The sequence below is a fragment of the Aquarana catesbeiana genome, linkage group LG10 (assembly GCF_042186555.1).
Source record: "Aquarana catesbeiana isolate 2022-GZ linkage group LG10, ASM4218655v1, whole genome shotgun sequence".
In the NCBI taxonomy this organism is placed as follows: Eukaryota; Metazoa; Chordata; class Amphibia; order Anura; family Ranidae; genus Aquarana; species Aquarana catesbeiana.
Genome location: NC_133333.1, coordinates 211205878 through 211231975, shown reverse-complemented (window position 1 = coordinate 211231975; position 26098 = coordinate 211205878). Strand labels below are relative to the sequence as shown.

Sequence of the window (26098 nt, the reverse complement as noted above, 5' to 3'; positions counted from 1 at the left end):
TCAGAGTATGTAGTGTCTCCTAGAGTGATGTGTAGTATAAGTGCTGTCTATGTCTCTCGGCCTGTGTCATTATCGTAATATAGTCATCTAGTGAGGATAGATATGTAAGATCCGTAAGATGTCCCTTTGTGTATTCTGCTTCCTTCCATTTTCCTGCAGATCATTAAAGAAAAGATAACCCATTTTTTTTAAATATGGGCTAGAAATCAGGGGGGTAAATATAGAAGGAGAAATAAAGAAAAAAGGGGGGGGGGGAGAAAGTATTTGCGAACAAGGAGTCCTCAGTTTATCCATCTGAGATCACTCGTCAGTCAGTTAGCAATGCAATTTAATAGGAGAGATTCCTATAATTAATTCCAGCCCAGTTTAAGTATACGGGTCTCCTCTTCTGAGGGCTTGTCCCTCCTCTGAGTATTGAAACATATTCCATAACTGCCATGTCCTGGAGTATGTCTCACTTCTGTTCTGACTCGTGAGAATTAGATCTTCCAGTTTGTTAATTTCGTCTATTTTCCTAAGCCAGACGGCAATGGAGGGCGAATTGGAGGATTTCCAGCTAAGGGGAATACAAACTTTAGCTGCGTCAAGTAGGTGGCGTACAATTGACTTTTTGTATATACAAGCGGGTGTATCTGTAACGTGTAGGAGGAAGTATGCCGGGTCGTCAGGGACAGTGCGGTCAGTGAATTTTTGTACTATCCTGCGGACCTGCTCCCAAAAGCCCCTTATCCGGGGGCAGGACCAGAAAATCTGTATTAACGTGCCTGTGTCTTGTTGGCATCTCCAGCATAATTTCGATGTCCCAGGAAAAAATTTGGGTAGTATTGCTGGTGTTCTGTACCACCGTGTAAAGATCTTGTAATTAGTTTCCTGGAACTTGGTACATATGGATGATTTGTGTATGAATTGGAGGATGTGTGATCGTTTTTGTGCAGTGAGGTGGTAATTCAGGTCTTTTTCCCATTTGGCAAAGCTGGGGTGTTGGTAGTCCCCTGATGGTGCGATTAGCATGTTATAGGTCAGGGATAGCGTGTGCGATAACACTCCGCTTTCTGTACAAATTTCTTCGAAGGCAGTGAGAGGTGGGTCATTTACGGTTGGTGGGGTCAAACTGTTGAGAAAGTGTGAAAGTTGACAGGCCCTCAGGAAATCCAGATGGTATAGGCCATTCGGGTCTGAGAGCTCGACAAGCGTCACCCATCTTCCCCCAGTACTGAAATGGGAGGCTTGATATTTCCCTGCATCTTTCAGCACACGGAATGTAGGGTCTGTTATTCCTGGTGCAAATTGGGGGTTCCTATTATGGGTCTCAGTGGTGAGTTCCTAGCAGAGAGAGATGCTTGTGCTAGTAGGCGTGCGCACACTTTTGTAGTGTTCCCAATCAAGGGTTGACATCGTGTTTGTGAGGGGAATGTTGAACTGCACCATGGGGCTCTATGGAGGGGAATCTCAGATTGTGCTTGTTCTAAGTGTGGCCATAGTTTGGTTTCCTTATGTTGACACCAATCGATAAGTCTACTTAGGTGTACTGCATGGTAGTATGTTTTGATCTCCGGCATGGCCAATCCTCCATGTTGTTTTGGGAGGGATAGTGTCTGTCTCAGAAGGCGTGGTTTTTTTCCCTGCCCACAGGAAGGTTAAGAATAAGGAATGTACCTGTCTAAAATAGGCTGCGGGTATGTGTATAGGTAAGGCCTGTAACAGATACAAAAATTTAGGTAGTATCATAATTTTTAGTATATTACAACATCCAAACCAAGAATGTAGGCCGTTTTTCCAACTGTGGAGTAGTTTTTGGACTGTTTTCAGTAAGGGCGGGAAGTTGAGTTTGAAGAGTTGGGATAGATTTGGGGGGATGTAAGTGCCTAGGTACTTCAGGGCTTTGTCTGTCCACTTGAAATGGAAGTTATTCTTAAAATTTGTGAGCTGTGGCTGTGATATTCCTATTCCAATTGCTTCTGATTTATTGAATTTTATTTTCAGGTTAGAAAGATGTCCATAAGTCTCGAATTCTTTCATTAAGTTTGGAAGGGAAATGGTTGGGTTAGTAATAGAAAACATTAAGTCATCTGCGTACGCAGACACTTTATGTTGGGTGCTCTGTATTGCAATCCCTGTAATATCTGGGTTTAATCTCACATGGCAGAGGAAGGGTTCCAATGACAGAGGGTGAAAGTGGGCATCCCTGCCTGGTTCCGTTTAGTATTGGAAATGGGTCCGAGACAACACCATTAGCCCTGACTCTAGCTGACGGATTTGAGTATGCTGCAGATATCCAATAAATAGCTTTTCTCCTACTCCGATGTGTTTCAACGTTTCAAACAAGAATCGCCATCGTATTCGATCAAACGCTTTTTCAGCATCTGTACTAAGGAAAATACATGGCGTTTTATCTCTATTTGCTATGTGGAGTAAGTTCAGAACCTTAATGGTGTTGTCTCTGGTTGGCACAAAACCAACCTGATCCAGGTGTATGAGTTGTGGTAGATGTTGCTGTATCCTTGAGGCTATAATTTTGGTAAAGAGTTTTAAATCGGTATTTAGCAGGGATATCGGGCGGTAGCTGCCGCACTGTGTGGGGTCCTTACCCTCTTTCAGTATCACCGAGATCTGTGCTTGGAGCGTAGAGGGGTGTAATTTTGAACCTGAGCCAAGATCATTAAATAATTTGATTAGATATTGGCCTAAAGATGATAGGAAGGTCTTATAGTAGGTAATGGTCAAGCCATCAGGTCCCAGTGCTTTCCCCTGTTTGGCGGAACTTAGAGCTGATTGTAGTTCGATTAATGTGATGGGTTCCTCAAGTAATTCCCTTGTCTCCGTCGGTAAGGTTGGCATCAATGACGAGGCTATGTATTCGAGTGTATTGTCTGTTGCGGATAGTGTTGTGTGCAGATTGTACAGGGAATTGTAGTAAGATCTAAACTCTGCTGTGATTTGTTTGGGTAGGGACGCTGTCTGTCCCGAGGGGGTTGTGATCTGCGGTATGTATGACGCTAGCTTTTGTTGCTGTAGGGACCGGGCCAGCATCCTCCCACACTTGTTGCCAGATTCATATATTTTCTTCCGGCAAATCTGAAGTGCCGCTTTGGCTTTGAAGTGTAGTAGGTCTGTGACCTGTTTACGGGTGGTGTCAAGCTAGGTCCCTATTTCCCTTGTCGGGTTTATTTTATGTCTTGTTTCTAGTGTTTGTAGTTTCTGGAGGAGTGTGGCTAATTGTTCTGTTCTTTGAGGTTTCAACCTGGAGCCGTGCTTAATAAGCACGCCCCGGATCACGGCCTTATGTGCTTCCCACACTAGACCAGCGTCACTGTCAGGGGTACTGTTAGATTTAAAGTAATATTCAATCTCCTTCATCACATCTGCACATACCTCCGGGTCTTGCAGTAGGCTCTCGTTTAATCGCCATGGCGGACGCTGTGTCGTGTGTGTTCTAGCAATGACGTAGCGCATCGTTATCTGGGCATGATCAGACCATGTGATAGATTCTATCTTGGTGCTTAGAACTGCTTGCAGATTTCTATGTGGAACTAGAAAATAATCGATGCGGGAGTACGTCTGGTGGGGCCGGGAGAAGAACGTATAGTCCCTTTCTCCCTGGTGAATGAGACGCCAGACGTCTATCAATTGTGCAGAGTGTAAAGCCGTATGTATACATATGTATACGTTCACGATACATGTGACAGGCTTAATACTATTAGTCTTTGGGTTATTTAAACCACTTTAAGCATCTAGACAGTGGTGGCTCGCAGGATTTCTTTCTATTTTTGCTTTTAATGTTGAATGTTGCTATTTGTTTCCCCTCTCTGGGGGAAGTTTCCCTTTTTACTACCTGTTTTAATGGCTACACAGAAAGAAAGGGAGAATTCACACAGATTGAGCTGACACCTGATGGAGGTTTTTTTTTTTATTGTGAATTGTGTTGAAGTTGCAGGTACTTGTTTCCTGCCCTCTTCCAGCAAAATAAAAATGTGACTAGAAGTCACTTCAGTGTAAAATGATAAAATGTTACGGTCCCCTTACAGGAGTGTCATCAATTCCATCATGAAAACTGATTAAAAAAAACTAAACATGAAAACTAAATCTTTTTTTTAAATCGGTTTATACATCTGTCTTTCAATTCAGTTAAGTTTCTATCAGTATGTGTCAGATTTCTCACATGTCCATTTTTTTCATTAGTTGTTGAAAAGAAAATAGTTATAGTTGACAAAAGTATAAACCAAAAATATGCTTCTTCCCTAAAAACAGACGTACATGGAACGGATGTAAATGACCGACATCCATTTACAGTGCCTTGAAAAAGTATTCATACCCCTTGACATTTTCCACATTTTGTCATGTTGCAACCAAAAACGTAAATGTATTTTATTGAGATTTTATGTCATAGACCAACACAAAGTGGCACATAATTGTGAAGTGGAAGGAAAATGATAAATGGTTTTCAAAATGTTTTACAAATACAGTATCTCACAAAAGTGAGTATACCCCTCACATTTTTGTAAATATTTTATTACCTTTTCTTGTGACAACACTGAAGAAATGACACTTTGCTACAATGTAATGTAGTGAGTGTACAGCTTGTATAACGGTGTAAATTTGCTGTCCCCTCAAAATAACACAACACACAGCCATTAATGTCTAAACCGCTGGAAACAAAAGTGAGTAGACCCCTAAGTGAAAATGTCCAAATTGGGCCCAATGTGTCAATATTTTGTGTCGCCACCATTTATTTTCCAGCACTGCCTTTAACCCTCTTGGGCATGGAGTCCACCAGAGCTTCACAGGTTGCCACTGGAGTCCTCTTCCACTCCTCCATGATGACATCACGGAGCTGGTGGATGTTAGAGACCTTGCGCTTCTCCACCTTCCGTTTGAGGATGCCTCACAGATGCTCAATAGGGTTTAGGTCTGGAGAGATGCTTGCCCAGTCCATCTTCTTTACCCTCAGCTTCTTTAGCAAGGCAGTGGTCGTCTTGGAGGTGTGTTTGGGGTCCTTTTCATGCTGGAATACTGCCCCGCAGCCCAGTCTCTGAAGGGAGGGGATCATGCTCTGCCTGAGTATGTCACAGTACATGTTGGCATTCATGGTTCCCTCAGTGAACTGTAGCTCTCCAGTGCCGGCAGCACTCGTGCAGCCCCAGACCATGACAATCCCACCAACATGCTTGACTGTAGGCAAGACACACTTGCCTTTGTATTCCTCACCTGGTTGCCGCCACACACACTTGACACCATCTGAACCAAATAAGTTTATCTTGGTCTCATCAGACCACAGAACGTGGTTCCAGTAATCCATGTCCTTAGTCTGCTTGTCTTTAGAAGAGGCTTCAGCTATGATGCGGAGTACGTGCACTCAACTTCTTTCGTTGACCATGGCGAGGTCTGTTCTGAGTGGAGCCTGTCCTGTTAAACCACTGTAAGGTCTTGGCCGCCATGCTGCAGCTCAGTTTCGGGGTCTTGTCAATCTTCTTATAGCCTGGGCCATCTTTATGTAGAGCAAAAATTATTTTTTTGAGATCCTTAGAGAGTGCTTTGCCATGAAGTGCCATGTTGAACTTCCAGTGACCAGTATGAGAGAGTGAGAGCGATAACACCAAATTTAACACACCTGCTCCCCATTCGCACCTGATACCTTATAACACTAACGAGTCATATGACATCGGGGAGCGAAAGTGGCTAATTGGGCCCAATTTGGACATTTTCACTTAGGGGTGTACTTACATTTGTTGCCAGCAGTTTAGACATTAATGGCAGTGTGTTATTTTGAGGGGATAGCAAATTTACACTGTTATACAAGCTGTACACTCACTACTTTACGTTGTAGCAAAGTGTCATTTCTTCAGTGTTGTCACATGAAAAGATATAATAAAAATGTTTACAAAAATGTGAGGGGTGTACTCAATTTTGTGAGATACTGTAAATATCTGAAAAAGTGTGATGTGCATTTGTATTCAGCCCCCCCTGAGTCAATACTTTGTAGAACCACCTTTCACTGCAATTACAGCTGCAAGTCTTTTTGGGGATGTCTCTACCAGCTTTGCACATCTAGAGTGAATTTTTTTGCCCATTTTTCTTTGAAAAATAGCTCAAGCTCTGTCCGATTGGATGGAGAGTGTCTGTGAACAGCAATTTTCAAGTCTTGCTACAGATTCTCAATTGGATTTAGGTCTGGACTTTGACTGGGCCATTCTAACACATGAATATGCTTTGCTCTAAACCATTCCATTGTAGCTCTGGCTGTATGTTTAGGGTCGTTGTCCTGCTGGAAGGTGAACATCCGCCCCAGTCTCAAGTCTTTTGCAGACCCGAACAGGTTTTCTCCTAAGATTGCCCTGCATTTGGCTCTGACCAGCTTCCCTGCCCCTGCTGAAGAAAAGCATCCCCACAACATTATGCTGACACCACCATGTTTCACGGTGGGGGTGGTGTGTTCAGGGTGATGTGCAGTGTTAGTTTTCCTCCACACATAGCGTTTTGCTTTTAGGTCAAAAAGTTAAATTTTGGTCTCATCTGACCAGAACACCTTCTTCTATATGTTTGCTGTGTCCCCCACATGGCTTTTTGCAAACTGCAAACATGACTTCTTATGGTTTTCTTTCAACAATGGCTTTCTTCTTGCCACTCTTCCATAAAGGCCAGATTTGTGGAGTGCACAACTAATAGTTGTCCTGTGGACAGATTCTCCCACCTGAGCTGTGGATCTCTGCAGCTCCTCCAGAGTTACCATGGGCCTCTTGGCTGCTTCTCTGATTAATGTTCTCCTTGCCCGGCCTTTCAGTTTAGGTGGACAGCCATGTCTTGGTAGGTTTGCAGTTGTGCCATAATCTTCATTTTCAGATGATGGATTGAACAGTGCTCCGTGAGATGTTCAACGCTTGGGATATTTTTTGAAAACCTAACCCCGCTTTAAACTTCTCCACAACTTTATTACTGACTTGTCTGGTGTGTTCCTTGACCATCTGAATGCTGTTTGTTCAGTAAGGTTCTCTAACAAACCTCTGAGGGCTTCACAGAGCAGCTGTATTTGTACTGAGATTAAATTACACACAGGTGGACTCTATTTACTAATTGGGTGACTTCTGAAGGCAATTAATTCCACTAGATTTTAGTTAGGGGTATCGGAGTAAAAGGGAATAAATACAAATACACACCACACTTTTTTTTAGATAATTATTTGTAAAAAATTTTGAAAACCATTTATCATTTTCCTTCCTCTTCACAATTAGGTGGCACTTTGTGTTGGTCTATCACATAAAATCCCAATAAAATTCATTTACGTTTTTGGTTGTAACATGACAAAATGTGGAAAAGTTTAAGGGGTATGAATACTTTTTCAAGGAACTGTATGTCCGTTTTTATATTTGTAAAACAAAAAGGATTCTCCCTCTCTCCCCTCTCTCCCTCTCTCCCCCTCTCCCTCCCTCCGTCCCTCCACAGATCTACAATGTAGTTCAGCCTGGATCTGTCACAAAGTGACAGATGGGTATAGACTGAATGTATGTGTGGAAGGCCCTTTCTCACATGACCATTCAGTATGGATGTGTCTCAGATAGATCCAGACTTCAATACAATGTGTGTCTATGTGCAGGCAGGTGGGTAGATGAAACCGCATGCATTAAGGTCTGTTTATGTCTGCAGAAGGAAAAAAAAAAAGGAAAACATTTGCATTCTTTCTTGTTTCACGCACATACGTGGATGTAAACAAATGTCATCCGTTTACAGTATGTCCTTTTTTAGGCAAGAAACATTTTTTTTTAATTTTATCATTTTGTAAGGGAGGGTTATAACCCCTGTCAATTCTTTTTTGCCATTTGTTTCCCATTAGGAAAACTTCACTTCCTTTACCATGGCAACAACAGAAAGTGAGCGGAAATTTCTCCAATATTAGGAAATCGCTGTATGTCCCCATTGGAAGGTTTCCCCTCCTATTTCTGTTCTGGTGACAATTTTTCACTCTCTCATTGATGATGGTAAAGGGAACAAATAGAGGACGTGAATCTACCTGGGGGGGGGGCACACAAAATGGCAATAAAAACTGACAGGTGTTCTAATATCTTTCCACTCCATCCAAAGCTAAAAAAAAAAAAAAAAGTTTTGCTTGTAAGCTAATGCATATTTGGAAGCTGAATTTCTCTCCATCCAGTGAAGAAATTTGTACAACTCCGCTACATCACTCAGCTGTGTGTGGCATGACAGGAGACCTGATTTTACTCTGCTGCAGTTCAGTAACACATATACAGGTCTTGTTCCTCCTCCAGCTTGTGACTGGAAAGTAGAAGTAAAAACAGCAGACTGATCAACTCCTCTTTGTCGTTCTGCTCTCTCCTTCTACCAGAATGCTCCATCTGACAACTGAATGGTGCCTTGTGCTGCTTCTCATTCTCACAGTCTGAATTCTGCTGTACAGGCACTGCAAGAGGCTGATACCTAGTCAAATTTGTGAACTTACTGCTTGTATTAAAACAAAAAAAACATAAATTCAATGATATATTAATACACAGCTGTGTTAGTTTGTGTCTTTTATATCTGCCTGGAGTTCAGCTTTAAGTAGTATATTTAAAGTTCCTTAGACGCAGGCTGTTTAACGCCCCTGTTGCTGACCCGTGATGTATTTCCTCTGTGTCTGTAGCTGTGACTTCAGCTGTCAAGCAAGCCTTGCAAGAGTCCCTGGTGCAGATCTTGCAGCCAAAGCGTCGTGTGGATGTCTTGCGCGATGTGATGGAATCCCAACGCTTGCGACGCCCTTATGTCATCACTTTCTGTGGGGTGAATGGGGTGGGAAAATCTACCAACCTGGCCAAAGTAAGTGAATTCTTCCTAGTGGCTGATAGCGTGCATACACTTGGTGGTGTTGCTGAGACATGGTTTGGGCATCTCCTGATCCTTATTGGAGGTAAAAATCTCGCACTGTGACATCTCTTCTCCTACCCGCAGATTTCCTTCTGGCTGATTGAGAACGGTTTTAGCGTGCTCATAGCAGCTTGTGACACATTCCGAGCCGGGGCGGTGGAGCAACTGCGCACACACACGAGACGCCTTAATTCCTTGCACCCTCCAGAAGCGCACAAGGGATGCACCATGGTGCAGCTCTATGAGAAGGGGTACGGCAAGGACGCGGCCGGCATTGCCATGGAGGCCATATCTTACGGTAAGCTGTTAACACTGGGAATGTTTTAGTGTTTATGGTACTTTGCTGCCCAGTTTAATTGTAAAGTCTTTATCCTGCTGAAAAAACTCAAAGTAGGAGTCTGCCAATAATTCTAAAATCATTCTGGCTGTGCATGCTCTTGTGTTATCCATTACAAGAAGGAGAAAATACCGGTACTGCATATAAACCCAAATTCTTTTTTTTCAGTATGTTAGGCATTTTATCTCCCTGTATACAGCTCTCTTAAACGTTTTTTTTTGTGAATCTGTTGCAAAGTCGCATAAACTACTATCTTTGGATATAGTTTGTGTTACACAGTCCCCTATTTTTTTTTTTTTTCTTTTTTTTTTTTTTTTTTCTATCAAAGCTGCTTTTAAACGTGTTTTTTTACCTTTTTTAGAGCTGTGACTGCCGTTGTCTCTTGCTTTCAGCACTTCCATGAAGTTCTGGTTTGGGATTGTGAATAGAAAGAGCACCTGTTGTCAGGACTATATGTCCCATGGTCCTTTGAGCGGTCACAACACATTTTTAGAGACTTTCTGCACATAGTGTCTTCCTTTGCAGCTGCAATCCAAGTCAGGAGCACACATGTAGGGGTGGCTATACTGGGCTTCTAGGAAGACCCTGGAAAGCAGCATAACCACGCCATAGAAGGAAGTTTCTTTGTATCACATGTTCAGTCTCTTCTTGTGGAGGGTGCATGGCCCTGGGAGGGAAGACATGGAGGAGTTCCATATGTAAGTGTGAAATGCAGATTAGCAATTATGTATAATGGCTTTATTAACACTTGAACTGTAAATCTATCTAGAAATGAACTTCCTGTTTATAGAATAAGTTCACCTTTTATAAAAAAAAAAAAAGGGGGGGGGGGGTACTTATGTGGGCTCGCTACAGATCGACACTGCATGCGTCTATTGACACACAGTGCAGCTCAGCACTACCCCTGCTCCTTAGTCACTGGATTTAATTGACAGCAGCGGGAGCCAATGGTTCCCACTGCTCTCACTGAGTCCAATGAGGAGGGAGAGAGAGAGAGAGAGAGAGAGCACAGCACTGGACTGAGATCTGGCTCAAGTAAGTATTTTGGGGGGGGGGGAGCTGCACCTAAAATGTTTTTACCTTAATGCAGAGAAAGCATTAAGGTAAAAAAACCTTTAGCCTTTACAACCACTTTAATGTGAGCCCCCTTACCCTTGCTAAAATTCTGCATTGCACTGCATTAAATAAAATTTAATCTGAGATAAAAAGTTACATGATATACTTCTCTTTCCTGGCTTCCACCTGTGATGCCTAAACAAACCTGACATCACCATCCTGCTGAGTTTCCTGGGAATGTTGGGCAGCCCAAATATTGTGAGAATGCAATCCTCTACTGTGCTGCAGGGTCTTCTTGCAAGATTTGGACTACAGTTCCTCCTGGAATGGGGAAACTCCATGTTAATGGCCATGGCTGTAGAATGGTATGCCCAACAAGCTCGTATAGAAGTGATGATCCTGTGTTCACAAACATTAAGTTATTACTAAGTTGGTAGGGCACAGGAGTAAATGGTCTTTTCATTTACTAATCTAGTCCTATCAATGTCACAAAGTTGTTCAAGGCCTCGCAGCTCTCCTTAAATTTGGGAAATCTTGAGGCTGCACTAAAAAAACAAATGGAGAAAAGCTCACCGTCCTCGTGCATCACCGTTAACAATACTTTATTTGTAAAATCCAATAAAAAATATAGATATGTTAAAATTACAGACATGTAGCCATCCATCCCTTCCCATCCCATAGACAGGATCTCCCCACGTCTCCATCTTTGTATACATTAATGGAAACACTCTCTTAGAAAAATAAATACATTTTCTAAATAAATAATACTTTCCTACTGCCCTTTCAGCTCGGAACCAGAACTTTGATGTGGTGCTGGTGGACACAGCGGGCCGCATGCAGGACAATGCACCTCTGATGACTGCACTGGCCAAGCTGATTGCTGTCAATATGCCCGACCTTGTGCTGTTTGTTGGGGAGGCCCTAGTTGGCAATGAGGCTGTGGACCAGCTGGTGAGTTCTATAAACTAATATTTAAAAATGAAAAGTTACCTCACGTTTAGTGAATAATGTACTTTTGGTGCACTTTTAGCCATCTGAATACTCGATGTATGAAATTTTTTTAAAAAATGGTGCCGTTAAAATGCCGGTAAACCGAAAGTGATGTCATGTCACCGCTTCCCAGTTTCCATAACGGCAACCCGATCAAAGCCGCTTCCAGCTTTCTTTGGGTCCCTGACTAGCTGACAGATGTGCCGGCTAGTAGCTTGGGTCTCCCGATGGAACGGGAGAGCCCAAACGAGCCGTGGGAGGGGGGGACGTGTTCTCCTGCTGCTTGTAATAACAACAGATCAATTATTTCAAAACTTTTTCCACATTTAATGTGACCTATAATCTGTACAACCAAGTTGAACAACAAACTGAAATCTTTTAGAAGGAGGGAAGTAAAACTAAAATAATGTGGTTGCATAAGTGTGCACACCCTCTTAAAACTGGGGATGTAGCTGTGTTCAGAATCACATTCAAACTCATGTTAAATAGAAGTCAGTACACACCTACCATCATTTTTAAAGTGCCTCTGATTAACCCCAAATAAAGTTCAACTGATCTAGTAGGTCTTTCCTGATATTTTCTTAGTGGCATCCTACTGCAAAAGTCATGGTCCGCAGAGAGCTTCCAAAGCACCAGAGGGATCTCATTGTTAAAAGGTATCAGTCAGGGGACGGGTACAAAAGAATTTCCAAGGCATTAGATAGATATACCATGAAACACAGTGAAGACAGTCATCAAGTGGAGAAAATATGGCACAACAGTGACGTTACCAAGAACTGGACGTTCCTCCAAAATTAATGAAAAGACAAGAAGAAAACTAGTCAGGGAGGCTGCCGAGAAGCCTACAGCAAGATTAAAGGAGCTGCAGGAATATCTGGCAAGTACTGGCTGTGTGATACATGTGACAACAATCTCCTGTATTCTTCATATGTCTGGGCTGTGAGGTAGAGTGGCTAGACTGAAGCCTTTTCCTACAAAGAAAAACATGCAAGCCTGGCTAAAATTTTGCAAAAACATCTGAAGTCTCCCAAAAGCATGTGGGAAAATGTGTTCAGGTCTGATGAAATCAAGGTTGAACTTTTTGGCTATAATTCCAAAAGATATGTTTGGCGCAAAAACACTGCACATCACCAAAAGAACACCATACCCACCGTGAAGCATGGTGGTGGCAGCATCATGCTTTGGGGCTGTTTTTCTTCAGCTGGAACTGGGGCCTTAGTCCAGGTAGAGGGAATTTATGAACAGGTCCAAATACCAGTCAATATTGGCACAAAACCTTCAGGCTTCTGCTAGAAAGCTGAACATGAAGAGGAACTTCATCTTTCAGTAGGACAACGACCCAAAGCATGCATCCAAATCAACAAAGGAATGGCTTTACCAGAAGAAGATTAAAGTTTTGGGATGGCTCAGCCGAAGCCCAGACCTGAATCTGATTCAAAATCTGTGGGATGAAGAGGGCTGTGCACAGGAGATGTCCTCGCAATCTGACAGATTTGAAGTGTTTTTGCAAAGAATGGGCAAATATTGCCAAGTCAAGATGTGCCATGCTGATAGACATACCCAAAAAGACTGAGTGCTGTAATAAAATGAAAAGGTGCTTCAACAAAGTATTAGTCTAAGGGTGTGCACACTTATGCAAACATTTTTTTTTTATTTTTACTTCCCTCCACCTAAAAGATTTCAGTTTGTTGTTCAACTGAGTTATACGGATTATAGGTCACATTTAAAGGTGGAAACAATTCTGAAATTATTTATCTTTGTCTCTCCTTTTTTTTGTTTTTTTGTAGCATGGAGAAATATTACAACTAAAATTTATGAAGGTTACAACAATCAACAATTAGTAGGAAGGGGGGGGGTTGCTTTGAATGACTTCAGCACATCTGCTTTGCACAGGACATCATTAGTCTCTCACACTACTCTGGTGTGATTTTGTTCCATTCTTCTTCCAGTCTCTTCCACGGTTTAGTGACTGGAGTGGGTTTCTTTGCCATAACTTTGTCCCCAAGGATTGTCCAGAAGTTTTCTATTAGGTTTAGATCAGGACTCTGGGCTGGCCATTTCATAATTTCAACGTTTTCAGCTTCATGGAACTGCTTTACCTGTTTTGCTGCGTGACAGGGTGCATTATCGTGCATGAAAATTGCTGCCTGAATGGGTGATGAACGAGGGAAGGAACTGCATGTTGTCGAAGAAGTTTGCATTCAAATTTGCACTCACTCTGCCATGTAGCTGTATAAGAGGCCCAACTCCTGCTGCAGAAAACATCCCCCAAACCATGAGGCTTCCCCCTCCACCTTTCACTGACTTCTTTACACACTTTGATTTCAGTCTTTCCCCAGTTTGAGGACTAGCATAATGTTTCCCATTGGACCCAAATAAATGAAACTTGCTTCCATCACTAAAGTGAACTTTGGACCAGTTCTTCTCTGTCCACACAACATGCTCCTTGGCATAGGTTAGTCTAGCCTTTTGTTTTTTTTTTTTTTGCTAATGAGAGGTTTGGTTTTCAGTCCAAATTCTCTTAAACTGCAAGACACTGTACGAAGAGACAGATCCTTACTCTGTTCAGCGCTGAACTGGTGAGCAATCGCAGCTGCAGCGTTGAACCAATTGCCCATTGATATTCTCCGCATTATCCTGTCCTCTCTTGCATTTGTCTTTCGTGGACGACCAGCCTTCATGGGGGACTTGAATGTTTGTGACGTAAAGATGCAATATTCTAGAAATCGCAGATTTGGAACGAGAAACTTCTCTTGCTGTGGCTGAAAGAGTCATCCCTTTGGCCTTCATCTGTGGACATTGTCAGATCTGTAAGTTTGTGGAGCGCACGAATGCCGTGCACACACGAGCGGGTTCAGCATCAAAGGTCCGATGGTCTTTCCGATGGACTTTCAACGTAGTTACGACGGACTTTTGAACGACCGGACTTGCCCACACACGAATGGACTAAAGTCCGTTCGAAAGTTCGTTTGTTTGAACGTGATGACGTACAAAGGGATTAGAATAAGGAAGTTCATAGCCAGTAGCCAATTGCTGCCTTGCGTCGTTTTTTGTCCATTGGACTAGCATACAGACGAACGGATTTTTCGATCTGACTCGAGTCCGTCGGAAAGATTTGAAAGATGTTCTAAATCTAAAGTCTGTCTGATTTTTCGACAGCACAGGTCCGATGAAGCTCACACACAATCGGATTGTCCGGCAGATTCGTTCCGTCTGACCTTTGCTGTCGAAAAGTCCGCTTGTGTGTACAAGACATTTACTGATGCTGATAATATAAATATAAATATATATAAATATATACTAAATGTCAACTCTGTATTCGTATAGGTGAATACCTTGGTGATAGTAAATATAAGGAGCCTAAAAGTCCCTTGGCACAGCATTCTCTCCTTCACCATCAGTCCAAAGTTGATGGACTGAGAGTGAAGGGAATTTATGCTGTAAAACTGAGTAAAAGATGGGGTGACTTTTACTCAAAAGTTCTGAATTTATAAATTAAATGCGCTAATGCCAAGGGGACTCGATAAGGAACTAAATCTACAAGTTTTCCTAGACTTTACCTAGATATCCTTGGATCTTGCTTTGTAAGAGTGCACAAATTGTACATGTATTCTATTCTTAGCATTCATATGTGTGCACTTTTGCTGAACATCTTTATTTTGGCTGTTTTTATACCTTGACTGAACTCACGATCTGAGATGTTCTTTTTGTACATTTGTTCAGTCTTTTTGTGATTTCTCTTTGTATATATGACTAGTCACAATAATCCCTTTTCCTCTTTTTCTGTTTTGGTTTCATTTCTGTTTTTCATTACTATGTCAGTAGTGGTACGAATTAACTTTTTTTCTTTTGGTTTATTTATGTGATAGTGGCTTGCTGTATGTGCTACTCATAGACTATTTGTTTGCCTAGGGACACCTTAAACATAGAATTTAACTATATGAGGTTTAGCATCTTCCACACACTAACCTATATGAATATATGCAGTGTGCTGTTTGGTTCCCTTCGTGAGAGGAAAAAAGGAGGCTGGGCTCGAAGGTGTATTTATACTTGCCTCAGCTAGAGTTCACTACGTCCTGACAAAGCTGGGGACTTCCAGCGAAACGCGTTGACGTCATGCCTCTGTGCGTCTGATGCGGTCTGTTGCATCCCCCGTTTCCCATGCAGCATGGCTGACATGGCGTGGATCTACCTGCTGGTATCAGGACTTTGTAGGAGCATCTGGCTCTAGACCTATCCGAGTTGTCCACAGTATTCCCAGGCACAGTGTCCACCTATGAAGGTTTGGAGGGCTGCGCCACTGGGAGAACCACTGGGAGTCCGGACTCATTTCACTGATAACAGGATTCTGTCAGATTCATGGAACTTACCAGCTGACATTCTGTTACTGTAACCTGGCCATTCCTTTTTGATGCGCATTTGTTTTTCCCGCTTGTACCATCGGCAATCAGAGTAGAACCCATGAGACTGTATTTTCATCTTGATGTTGCATTGATCCGTGTCCCTCTAGCCACCTGAGTTATCGCATCATTGATTGCTACTCATTACCTACTGGCATACAGAGACACCTGCTAGCATTAGGTATACCCAGCCAATATGGTAATATGGTCACTGTACTATGATATGTTGATGCATGACGGCGCCTAGATGTTTGTGTATAGACAATGTTGTCTTTTTAGATAGTTATAGGTGGAGGAGTATCATTTTGCATTTTGACCTGTTTTTTTTTTTTTTTATTATTAAATTGTCATTTATTTTTAACCACTTCAATACCGGGCACTTAGACACCTTCCTGCCCAGACCAATTTTCAGCTTTCAGTGCTGTCGCAGTTTGAATGACAATTGCGCGGTCATTCTACACTGTGCCCAAACTAAATTTTTATCATTTTGTTCCCACAAATAGAGCTTTCTTTTGGTGGTATTTGATCACCTCTGCGGTTTTTATTTTTTGCTAAACAAATAAAAAAAAAAGAACATTTTGAAAAAAATAAAAGTTTTGCTTTTTGTTTCTGTTAAAAAAAAAATTGTAAATAAGTAAGTTTTCTCTTTTCTGGTCCTGGGCGGCTTCCCTGGTGGTCCTGGGTAGGATCCGAGGGGGGGCTGTGCTGATAAACAATCAGCACAGACCCCCCCTGTCAGGAGAGCAGCCGCGAGTGAGGAAAAGCCGATCACCGGCTCTTCCTATTTACATCGTGATCAGCCGTGAATGGACACGGCTGATCACGTGGTAAAGAGTCTCCGTCAGAGACTCTTTACCTAGATCGGTGTTGCAGGGTGTCAGACTGACACCCCGCAACAACGATCGCCGTGATGCGCGCCCCCGGGGGCGCGCAGCGGCTCGATATTCCTGATCACGTCATATGACGTCCGATCAGGAATATCAAACCACTTTGCCGCCGTCATTCTGTAATAGGGCGGGCGGCAAGTGGTTAATGAATTTTTGTTTTCCACTTTTTTGCTTACTTTATCCCTGTGGCTCTATTGTGTGGTACTTTTGACTGTCCCCTCTTCTTGGCTCAGTCCTCCTCTCTTTTTATAGGCAGCCCTTCGGCCACTGAGCCCCACTTCTGTTGGACAGTGAGTGGATGAGCTCTCAGCAGTATTTGGATTTCATGGTGTGGTTCCCAGTTTCCCAATTTTTCTTTATCTGAACAACCTGCTGCCCAGAGGGTTTCAGTCACTTTAGAACGGCTCACCATCTTGCAAAGTCATTGAAAACTGAAAAGTTAGCCCTTTTATGGAAACCAATAGCAGAACTTCTTCATCCTGAACGTCAGCTAGCAGCACAGATCTTCACTGCAACTAAACTTACCATAGCAAGAGCCTGGAAAACCCCGAACCTTAGTTTTGAAGCAGTTAAAAACACAGTGAATGATATCATGGTAAATGAGAAACTTACGGCCATATTGCTGGACAAACACGATAAGTTCCTCAGGATATGGCAACCCTGGGTGACTTACAGTCGCCCATCAAGATTTGACCTAACGCTCCTCTCCTTATAATAAGCCTTCGTTCCCCCCACCCCGGGGTCCTTCCTTCCCTTCCCTTCTTTCTTCCCCCCTCCTTTTCTACTTTCAATTTCTTTCTCCTTCTCTTTATTCAGGCCCTCGGGCTTAATTCTACAATGATCAGAAAAGTACCATAACAAACAATTTTATTGCATCCAGAGGTATTTCATCCTCTCTCAGGTTATTCCATTTAGTCTGAATTTAATACTGGTTTTTTATAAAATTTTGATTTTGCTTTGTGTGTGTGTGTATGTATGTATGTATGTATGTATGTATGCGCGCGTGTGTGTGTGTGTGTGTGTGTGTGTGTGTGTGTGTGTGTATGTGTATATATATATGTGTGTGTGTATGTGTATATATATATATATGTGTGTGTGTGTGTGTGTGTGTATGTATGTATGTATGTATGTATATGTATATATATATATATATATATATATATATATATATATATAAATAAATTTCTTCATCTAAAGTTATGTATTGCAACAACATTTCGCATTGAAACTTTTAGTTATCCATGTATGTTTGCAATCATATTATTACGTACTGTTATCATACCGTTACGTCAGAACACCAGTTAATTCATGATGTATCCATCACTGTTTTGTATTCTTTTTCTGTTGATATATATTTTCAATAAAAACCTTTTGTACAAGAAAACTGAAAAGTTAGGCTGCCAGCTAAATAGGGTTTGTCAGATAATTAAAGAAAATGGCACACAGTCCCAGATTAACACCAATAACTGGGAGCTATCTGAAAGTGTTCTCTCATTTTGAACAATTTTCTTTTTCAAATCTCGTTAAAGTTTTTTTATGCTGTGCTTCAAAATATATGTAGCTCATGAAATATGCTTAACAAAACTGCTCTTTTACTCTTGTTTAGATCATTTCAAATAGGACTAATATAATTACACATATCATTTTCTATTTGCAATTGAAATCTAGTGAGATTGTACACAGAGATACAACTGTCTGTATGTACAAGCAAAATCCCATGAAATCAGTGAGATTTCATTATTTCCTTTCTGAGATTTGCCTGCAGCATCTCTTGACTTAAACGTCTGTGGGGATGATGCTGACAAGGTCACTAATGCCTAAACTGAAGGCCTGTAGGGAAACTGATCAAAAAGGGTAACTGATCAAAGTTAGAATTTTATTAAATAAGTGGAATTAGGATGATTTGCCCAATATGTGTGTGTTTTTTTTTTGGGGGGGAATCAGGACCTCGCCTACCTGTTGAGTCCCAGAATGCCATTCTGGGCGCCATGTCTGGTAGAATGCCACTGTTTTGTACTGTGTTTTCTCTGTTCTATGAATGGTAATAAATATTCTGTGTTGGGTCTTTTTTTCCCCCCTAAAGGTGAAGTTCAACAAGGCATTGGCTGACCACTCTATGACAGAGAAGCCACGTCTCATCGATGGCATTGTGCTCACCAAATTTGACACCATCGATGATAAGGTGATTTTAAGTTTTAACTGTCATTTCTTTTTACTACTACAAACACATGTTGACTTTTTACAGCGAGTTCATTTTACGTGGCATCAACAACTGTAGCACAAGCAACATTGTTTATAGCATTCCCTAAAATTGCTTACTCTGATTCCACGGCACACTCTGAGTTTCTCATATTGGGCATTTAGAAGCTGCAGCAAGTCAGAGTGTGCTCAATTTCTGGGCTGGAGAACATCCAGCATAGAGGCTGGCTGGAGGACATGGGAGTTACCTAGGGTGGTCTGCATGCAAACCTGCCTAAGAAGCCCACCCCTTCAGACTGACATCCACCCATCAAGGCATTTTGATATTTGAATAACTCCTTTCAATAGCCAGCCCACTGCTTGTATCGGTGTGGAGGACTTAAAAAAAAGGAGTACTGAGGCAGGGTGCTGTGTTTACATGAAGCTATGCACAGCACCTGCTGACCCTCATCACCAGCCTTGATATTCCTGTGTTGCATAGAGAAGCACATCTCTGGATCTAAAATATATATTTTTAAATTGGCATTTCGATCAGGGGAGGAGGAGGAACCAGAAAGAGAAACTACAAGCAGATTAAACTTTAACTCACAGACCACAAGTTTTTCCACATTTTTTTAGCAACCAGTTAAAAAATGTGTAACCACAGCGCAAAACAAACCCAGATGCAATGAAAGTAGTAAAGTGCAAGTGCTGTGCATAAATAAGGTTACAAATGCAAATAACCAAACAAATCTAAAATAATGGAAAATTTGAAACAAGCACGTAGCCAGTAAAAGTTCAAGTTTCAGTGCAGAACACAAAGTTCCAATCACAATGAATCTTCACAAGTGCTGCTGTACTATCAGTTTCCCAAAATGCTGTAGTGCTCAATTTTCATACAGGTGATTTGTGCATCACACACCCTCCTAAGTGGTTAGACTCACCAGATCAAACGGACCCCTTAGCAGTACTATTTCCTATGGGGAAACTCGCTTTGCTATACGAGTGCTTTCTTTTGGAACTAATTATGCTCATAATCCAAGGTATCACTGTATTTTAAATTTGTTTGGTTATTTGCATTTGTAACCTTATTTATGCACAGTACTTGAACTTCACTACAGTGGTCATCAACCCTGTCCTCAGGACCCACTAACAGGCCAGGTTTGCAAGATAACTGAAATACATCACATGTGATATCATTTGCTGCTCAGTGATTGCAGTATTCTAGTCAGCATCTCCCCAAGGTAATACATAAAACCTGGCCTGTTAGTGGGCCCTGAGGACAGGGTTGATGACCACTGATTTACTAGTTTCATTGCATCTGAGTTTGTTTTGCGCCGTGGTTACACTTTTTTTTTTTTTTTTTTTTTTTTAACATGTTTTTGACCTTTGTCATGAACCACAGCAACAAGCCTGACATGAGATCCAGCGTGGGTGATTTATTTTTTTATAGTTAAAAATAGTATGTGATTATTGCTGTGGGTAAGGCACAGTGTGTCTGTCTTTTCCTCCTTGTGATGTTGGTGATTCTGATAAGACTTTCTTTGTTCCCCTTGCAGGTGGGAGCCGCCATCTCTATGACGTACATCACTGGGCAGCCCATTGTGTTTGTGGGTACAGGGCAGACTTACTGCGACCTGCGCAGCCTGAATGCCAAAGCCGTGGTGGCCGCTCTGATGAAGGCCTAACAACTTTTCCTGCAGAAAATCTTGCCATTAAAGTGTTAAGAATTTCTCGCCCCCCTCCCTCCTCGCAGTGCTGACGTGTTTATGGTAAAGAAAGGAATCTTTGTCTCTGCTGAGCGACTCCCATCCATCTGCCTGAATCCTGAGATCATTTCCTAGATGCTGTAATGCAAGAACAAGCAAACGAGCATCCTCCAGTCACAATGGATCTAAGGGCCTATTCACACGATGCACTGCATTATTGAGCATCAAGGCAGTCTGCCTAAGTGTGAAAAAAAAAAAAATAGACGTTACTTTTTTTTTAGCCTACCCCATTGTATCGCATTATTTTGTGGCGCACTGTGGTTTGTATATTAACACTCTACCACTTGTGTGTAATGCATCAGTGCAAATGGGCCCCAAAAGTGCCAGCATGTTCTTGCCACCAGCAGCTTGCAGTGCATGCTTGGATTAGAGGTTCTTGCATAGTTAAATGTCGCGCTTAAAAAAAAAATCTCTAGTCCCTGGGCGTGTGCGCATGTTTCCTTTTTTTCCATTGCTGGTGCTTGCAGTCCTCATGCCTGATGATCTCCTCCTTTTTAGAGAACAGTCAACAGTGCAAAAAAGCAAATCCCAGCTTGGGGTTTGTAATATTTCAGCTAGAACTGCCTTATTTACTAAAAGCTGCCCATGTTGCTGAGAGAAAGAGAACATATTTCAGCTTCTTTGCTCCTGCATGATCATTAATGCAGAAGGGCGTCCTCCAATGGACTATATAAAAGGATTTTGCAATGAGTGCAAAAGTCCTATGTTTGTTTTTTTTCAGCTGTTATATCTGAAAAATGGGAGCAAGCAACTGCCCGTAAACAATTTGGTTAGATATTTCCCAGCAAAGCTAAGAACTGACAAGAGCAGAAAAAAAAAGTGATGCATGCTTGGTTTAGGAGGGTTATCCTGGACTGGCGCACAGATTTGTTTTCCTAGTGTTGTCTTCCTGTAGGTGACAGTATATGATTTAATGGATGAGAATACTTTTTTTTTTTTTTTATATATTACTGTACGGTGTCCCTGTTGTTGGGGATATCACCTCTCTTTGTTATGTCTTACACCTGTTACATAGACATAAACAGAGAATTAACCTATCCAAGGGGAACGCTGAGGAAATACCCCTTAGATAGCAGTTTAGTACATTATCTGGTGAGGACTCAGCAGCATGACCAAGGTTCTAACACCTTTTCTGTGCAATCAAGTAAACTTTAGCTGAAGTTGGCCTTTAGCTGAGTAGGAGAGATTTCTACTGAAAGCACCATCTATGGAAATAGCCTAAGATGAGAAATATATTTTAAAATTGACAGGTCCTCTTTACCAAACCATGGCTGGAAAACAGAATTCTAAATGAACTCTTCAGGCAGAGGATGGAACATCACGTATTGCCAGCAGATGGTGCAGATTGTATATGCATCTTGATTTTGCTGCTACAGGAAACTGCAAGCCCCCATCCCACCCCCTTCCAGAGCACCTGTCCCTTTCAGGGCCATTTTGTAGGCTAGTGAATGGCAATGCTGCCTAATCATGTATTCATCGATAAGCTTAATATAGGATGGTTTAGCCTAGAAAATGGCCACATTACCCATATGGGGGCAAGTGCATATTTTATTCAGTATATTACTGGCTGCAGAGTTTGTGCTGAGAGCATGTAAAGGGTGCGTTTGAATGGCCTGTAGCCTGAGTTTAGACCAGGTTAGCTTCTTCCTCCTGCTGGTCAGGTGACAGTGTTCAGGCCCCAACACTGCATCTTGAGAGGACACAGGATGCCTTTCCCCATAGCTGGATGTCCTTGGTATTAACCAAAGGCTCCAGTAGAGTGGGGCAGCGGTGTGCACAGAATTATGAGAAGATGGAGGTAAGAGGTGCTTCTGACAGGTTAATTTGGCACTTAGACCCGAATGGCCAAACTGACAGTCTTTTAAAAGTTGTACCTAAAGTTCTTGCAAAAGAATACCTATTGTACTGACTCCCTCTTTGGCTGTCTCCTACCTTACCTTTGTTCTTTTTCATTTTATTACTATTCTGGTGAGCTGTAGGCCCGGGGCCATTCCTGCTCTGCAACCCACCTCCTTGTTTATGTAAGCTGTGGGGTAGGGATGACCTGACGCACAGCTCATTAGAGTGTAAAAAAAAAAAAAAACCACACAAGTTCTGCTAGAGTTGAGTTTGTAGGATGCCCAAGCTTACATATAGTCATCACAGGACTCAGTAGGGATGTAGGTGGTCAGAGGATGGAGTTCATAGTGCCCATCAGGAGATGCAGGCCTTTGGCACTTCCAGAGGAGTCTTGTGGAAACTGCAGCACTGGGAGAAGGTAGGAGAGCCTTGCTGTTGGAGAAGTGAATATAATCAGCTATTTTAGGTACAATTTCCTTTCTTGAGAGAGTGACTGTTCTCCTCCTGCAGCTAAGTGAGATCAAGGCCGTTCAAACCCACCGGGACCTCGTCACTCAGCCCGATTGGACAGAGGATCCCTCATGTTCTCAGCATTAGATTTACTCCTTGCCTGTCTACCAGAATCATGTTGTTGCATTTAGCACTGTTCTGTGTGTACCAGCAGCTAAGAAGCACCATCCCGGTTCCGGGTGTGTGCCGTACGGCTGCTGTACTTCTCCTCTTGTACTTCGTCTAGTGGCACCATGCTAAGCTGATGTGCAATAAATGGATCCATATCCATTCTACAGAGGCAAACCTTAATTTATAAAAAAAAATAAATTTCTTAAATAATGCTGGAAATATGTTTGTGCTGATGATTTGTCACTATAATCTGTATTTAAGGTGCATGCAGATTGGAACTGAAAAAGAAGAAAAAAAAACTGATATGTCAATTTTATTTCATATACAGCAAAATATAGGTTACAGACTGGTTTTAGAAAACTTTACAAAAAGCCAACCAAGATGACAGGAGTTTAACCAAAACAAAAACAGCCAATCGGATCTTAGCATTCATACTGTAAACTGTTCTTGCCAGATGGCAGATATTGATTATGGACTAGGACATAACTAAAAGTGAACCTGTGCCCAGATCAAGCACGCTTTTTTTTTTTTTTTTTTTTTTACAGATTCCTAACAAGCAGCTAAAGCACTTTAAAGCCTATGTGAAATTTGCAACTCAAAAGCAGGCAATCACAAAAATATACACTTTACAAAACTGAAACCTTCAATACAACTGCTAAATACGTAAAATATTGATTTAATCCAGCACTCATGTGACTGCAAGCACCTTTTCCATGTTCCTGCTGGGCAGGGGGCAGAAGGATTTGGCCATTGTATGTAAGCTTGTGATGGCACTGGCCCACTACAGAATTACAGCCAAGCCTGTGCCCCAGAGAAGAGGATTCAGTCTAACCACATTAGCATGGGTGTGCTTAATGTGCATCAAACAGGAAGTCCTACAATCAGAAGGGATCACTAGGTAGTTGTAGGGGCCTCTAGAAATAAAAGGAAAATGTATACAATTGGGGATAATAAAAAGTAGCCCTAGCATTTTCATTTTATCTGAACCTATACTTTAAACAAGTCCTCATTCACCTCTGTATCTAAAAGCATTGCGGAGAAATTGCATTTTCAATATAGGCAGTGGGTTTTTCTATTAGAACAGATACACCTTCTAAAGTAAAACACACAGCAAGTGTTTCTAAGCTCTTTGAGAATGAAAAATTTCATAGGAAAAGCAGCTAGAGCGGTTAAAAACAGCTTTCTTTATAGCTCATACTACTTGTCAGGACTATTTAAATAATTTAATGTCCAGTCTGGACACAGGTGTACTTTTAAAGGTAAATATATACCCCCTCTTCTGTCCCTCTGACCAGAGAGAGAGAGAGACAGGGAGGGTCAGGAATGGTGATCTCCATGTTTTACATTCTACTTTAAAGTCATTCCATCTAGTAGTCACTGTACACAGAGCTGGTTGTGGGCCCGTTGTCGCTTCATCTCTCATGTCACATCTCTAGCAGTCCCTGGCTAGCAGCTGACTACCACATGCAAGCTGTATGGGGCTCCATGATTGCTAATGGTGAACATGAGACATAGAGCTTACAACAGCCCCTCAATACGTAGGTTTTGTCACATGAACTAGTACAAGCAACATTAGGAGTCGGTTTAAATCAATTGTTAATGCATGGTATAAAAGATGTATTGGAGCATATGACCTCAGAACACAAATTGTACAGAAAAGTGACGCTCATGTTGGGAATTGAGCTGCTTGCTGTGGTCTGTAATTAGGCATGTGAATCGGCTACAGCAGGGAAACCATTGTATATTCATTGAGTTAAGGACCCCAAATCTGCTTTGTAAGGGTAAGATTTACCAACGTGACAAGCAATCTGCCCCCATCCTACAACTTTACTTTGTAGGGAACACTTTGGACCCATTGTATGTATTATGTGGCGATACTCAGAATACCAGCTATGACTCTGAGCTATTGAAAGGTTTGTTTTTTTTCACCATAGTTTAAAATCTACTGTACAGATTACCGTTCCCTGGAGATGCAGTCTATTTTGATGTTACAGTAGAAAAACCCACTGACATTGTGCAAAAAAAAATATGAATTGACAAGTACTAAAAAGCATACCCCCTCAAGGGAAAAAAAAAAAAAAAAAAAAATCATCGCCTGAAATGGCCAGTGTGTATATTATCCTGAGACAGAAATATGGACACCATTCCCTGTTTAAAAAAAATTCTCCTACATCATGGACACAATTATCAAAACTTTCACATCCGGAATGACTGTCTCATATCCAGCATCCTCCAAGCAGCTAATCGGATTGGCTGATGTCCGGTTTGACTTTTAAAAAGTGTTACTAAACCCAGGACCCTGCAGTCACTGTATCTGGTCTCCCACAGTGCACTGAACATGAAAATGCAATTACTTTAGTAAATATAAAAAGACCCAGTCTTGTGACTTCTACCAGTTTCTGGTTAAAGCTTGTAGGAGGAGTTTTAATTCTACTATGACTGTCCTATGAGGCTGCAGGACTCGCTGACCCTCTGTCTGGACAGTGCTGATTGGCCCTGTGCTGATCACATGCACTCTCCCCAAACAAAACAAAGAAAAAAAACCTCTAGCAATACACACCAAACTGAGCATGTGCAGAGTTCCTCCAAAGGCTCTGTACTATCAGCAGATGGATTGGGGGCTGTGGAAGAAGAGATCAAACCCCCCCCCCCAGGTTCCACAGTGAGTATAACAAGCATGCTTTACTGCATATACAAACTGATTTTACTGTTGTATGAACAGCGATCTGTCATCTCCCCTATACAGTCCCCTTCCCCCTTCAGTTAGGACACACACTAGGGAACACAATTAACCCCTTGATCGCCCCCTAGTGTTAAACCCTTTCCTGCCAGTGACATTTTTACAGTAATCAGTGCATTTTTACAGCACTGATCGCTGTATGAATGCCAATGGTCCCAAAAATGTGTCAAAAGTGTCCGATGTGTCCGCCATAATGTCGCAGTCACGATAAAAAAAATCTCAGATCGCCGCTATTACTAGTAAAAAAAAAAAAAAAATAATAATAATAATAATAAAAATGCCATAAAAGTATCCCCTATTTTGTAGACGCTATAACTTGTGTAAACCAATCAATATTGCTTATTGCAAATTTTTTTTTACCAAAAATATGTAGAAGAATACATATTGGCCTAAACTGAGGAAAAAAAATGTTTATATATTTTTGGGGGATA

At 41.8% G+C, this 26098-nt stretch overlaps 1 protein-coding gene across 1 annotated transcript in view; it reads left to right on the top strand.

The window, feature by feature from the left end:
* The window catches only part of SRPRA (SRP receptor subunit alpha), a 47949-nt gene extending 24803 nt beyond the window's left edge, over nucleotides 1-23146 (top strand). Inside the window, exons 10-14 of the mRNA XM_073603252.1 lie at nucleotides 8630-8802; nucleotides 8935-9148; nucleotides 11031-11194; nucleotides 18604-18702; nucleotides 20258-23146. Coding sequence (XP_073459353.1) covers nucleotides 8630-8802; nucleotides 8935-9148; nucleotides 11031-11194; nucleotides 18604-18702; nucleotides 20258-20386 — 779 coding nt within the window. The 3' untranslated portion in view covers nucleotides 20387-23146. The remainder of the gene's footprint in view (nucleotides 1-8629; nucleotides 8803-8934; nucleotides 9149-11030; nucleotides 11195-18603; nucleotides 18703-20257) is intronic.
* The last annotated feature ends 2952 nt before the right edge of the window (nucleotides 23147-26098 follow it).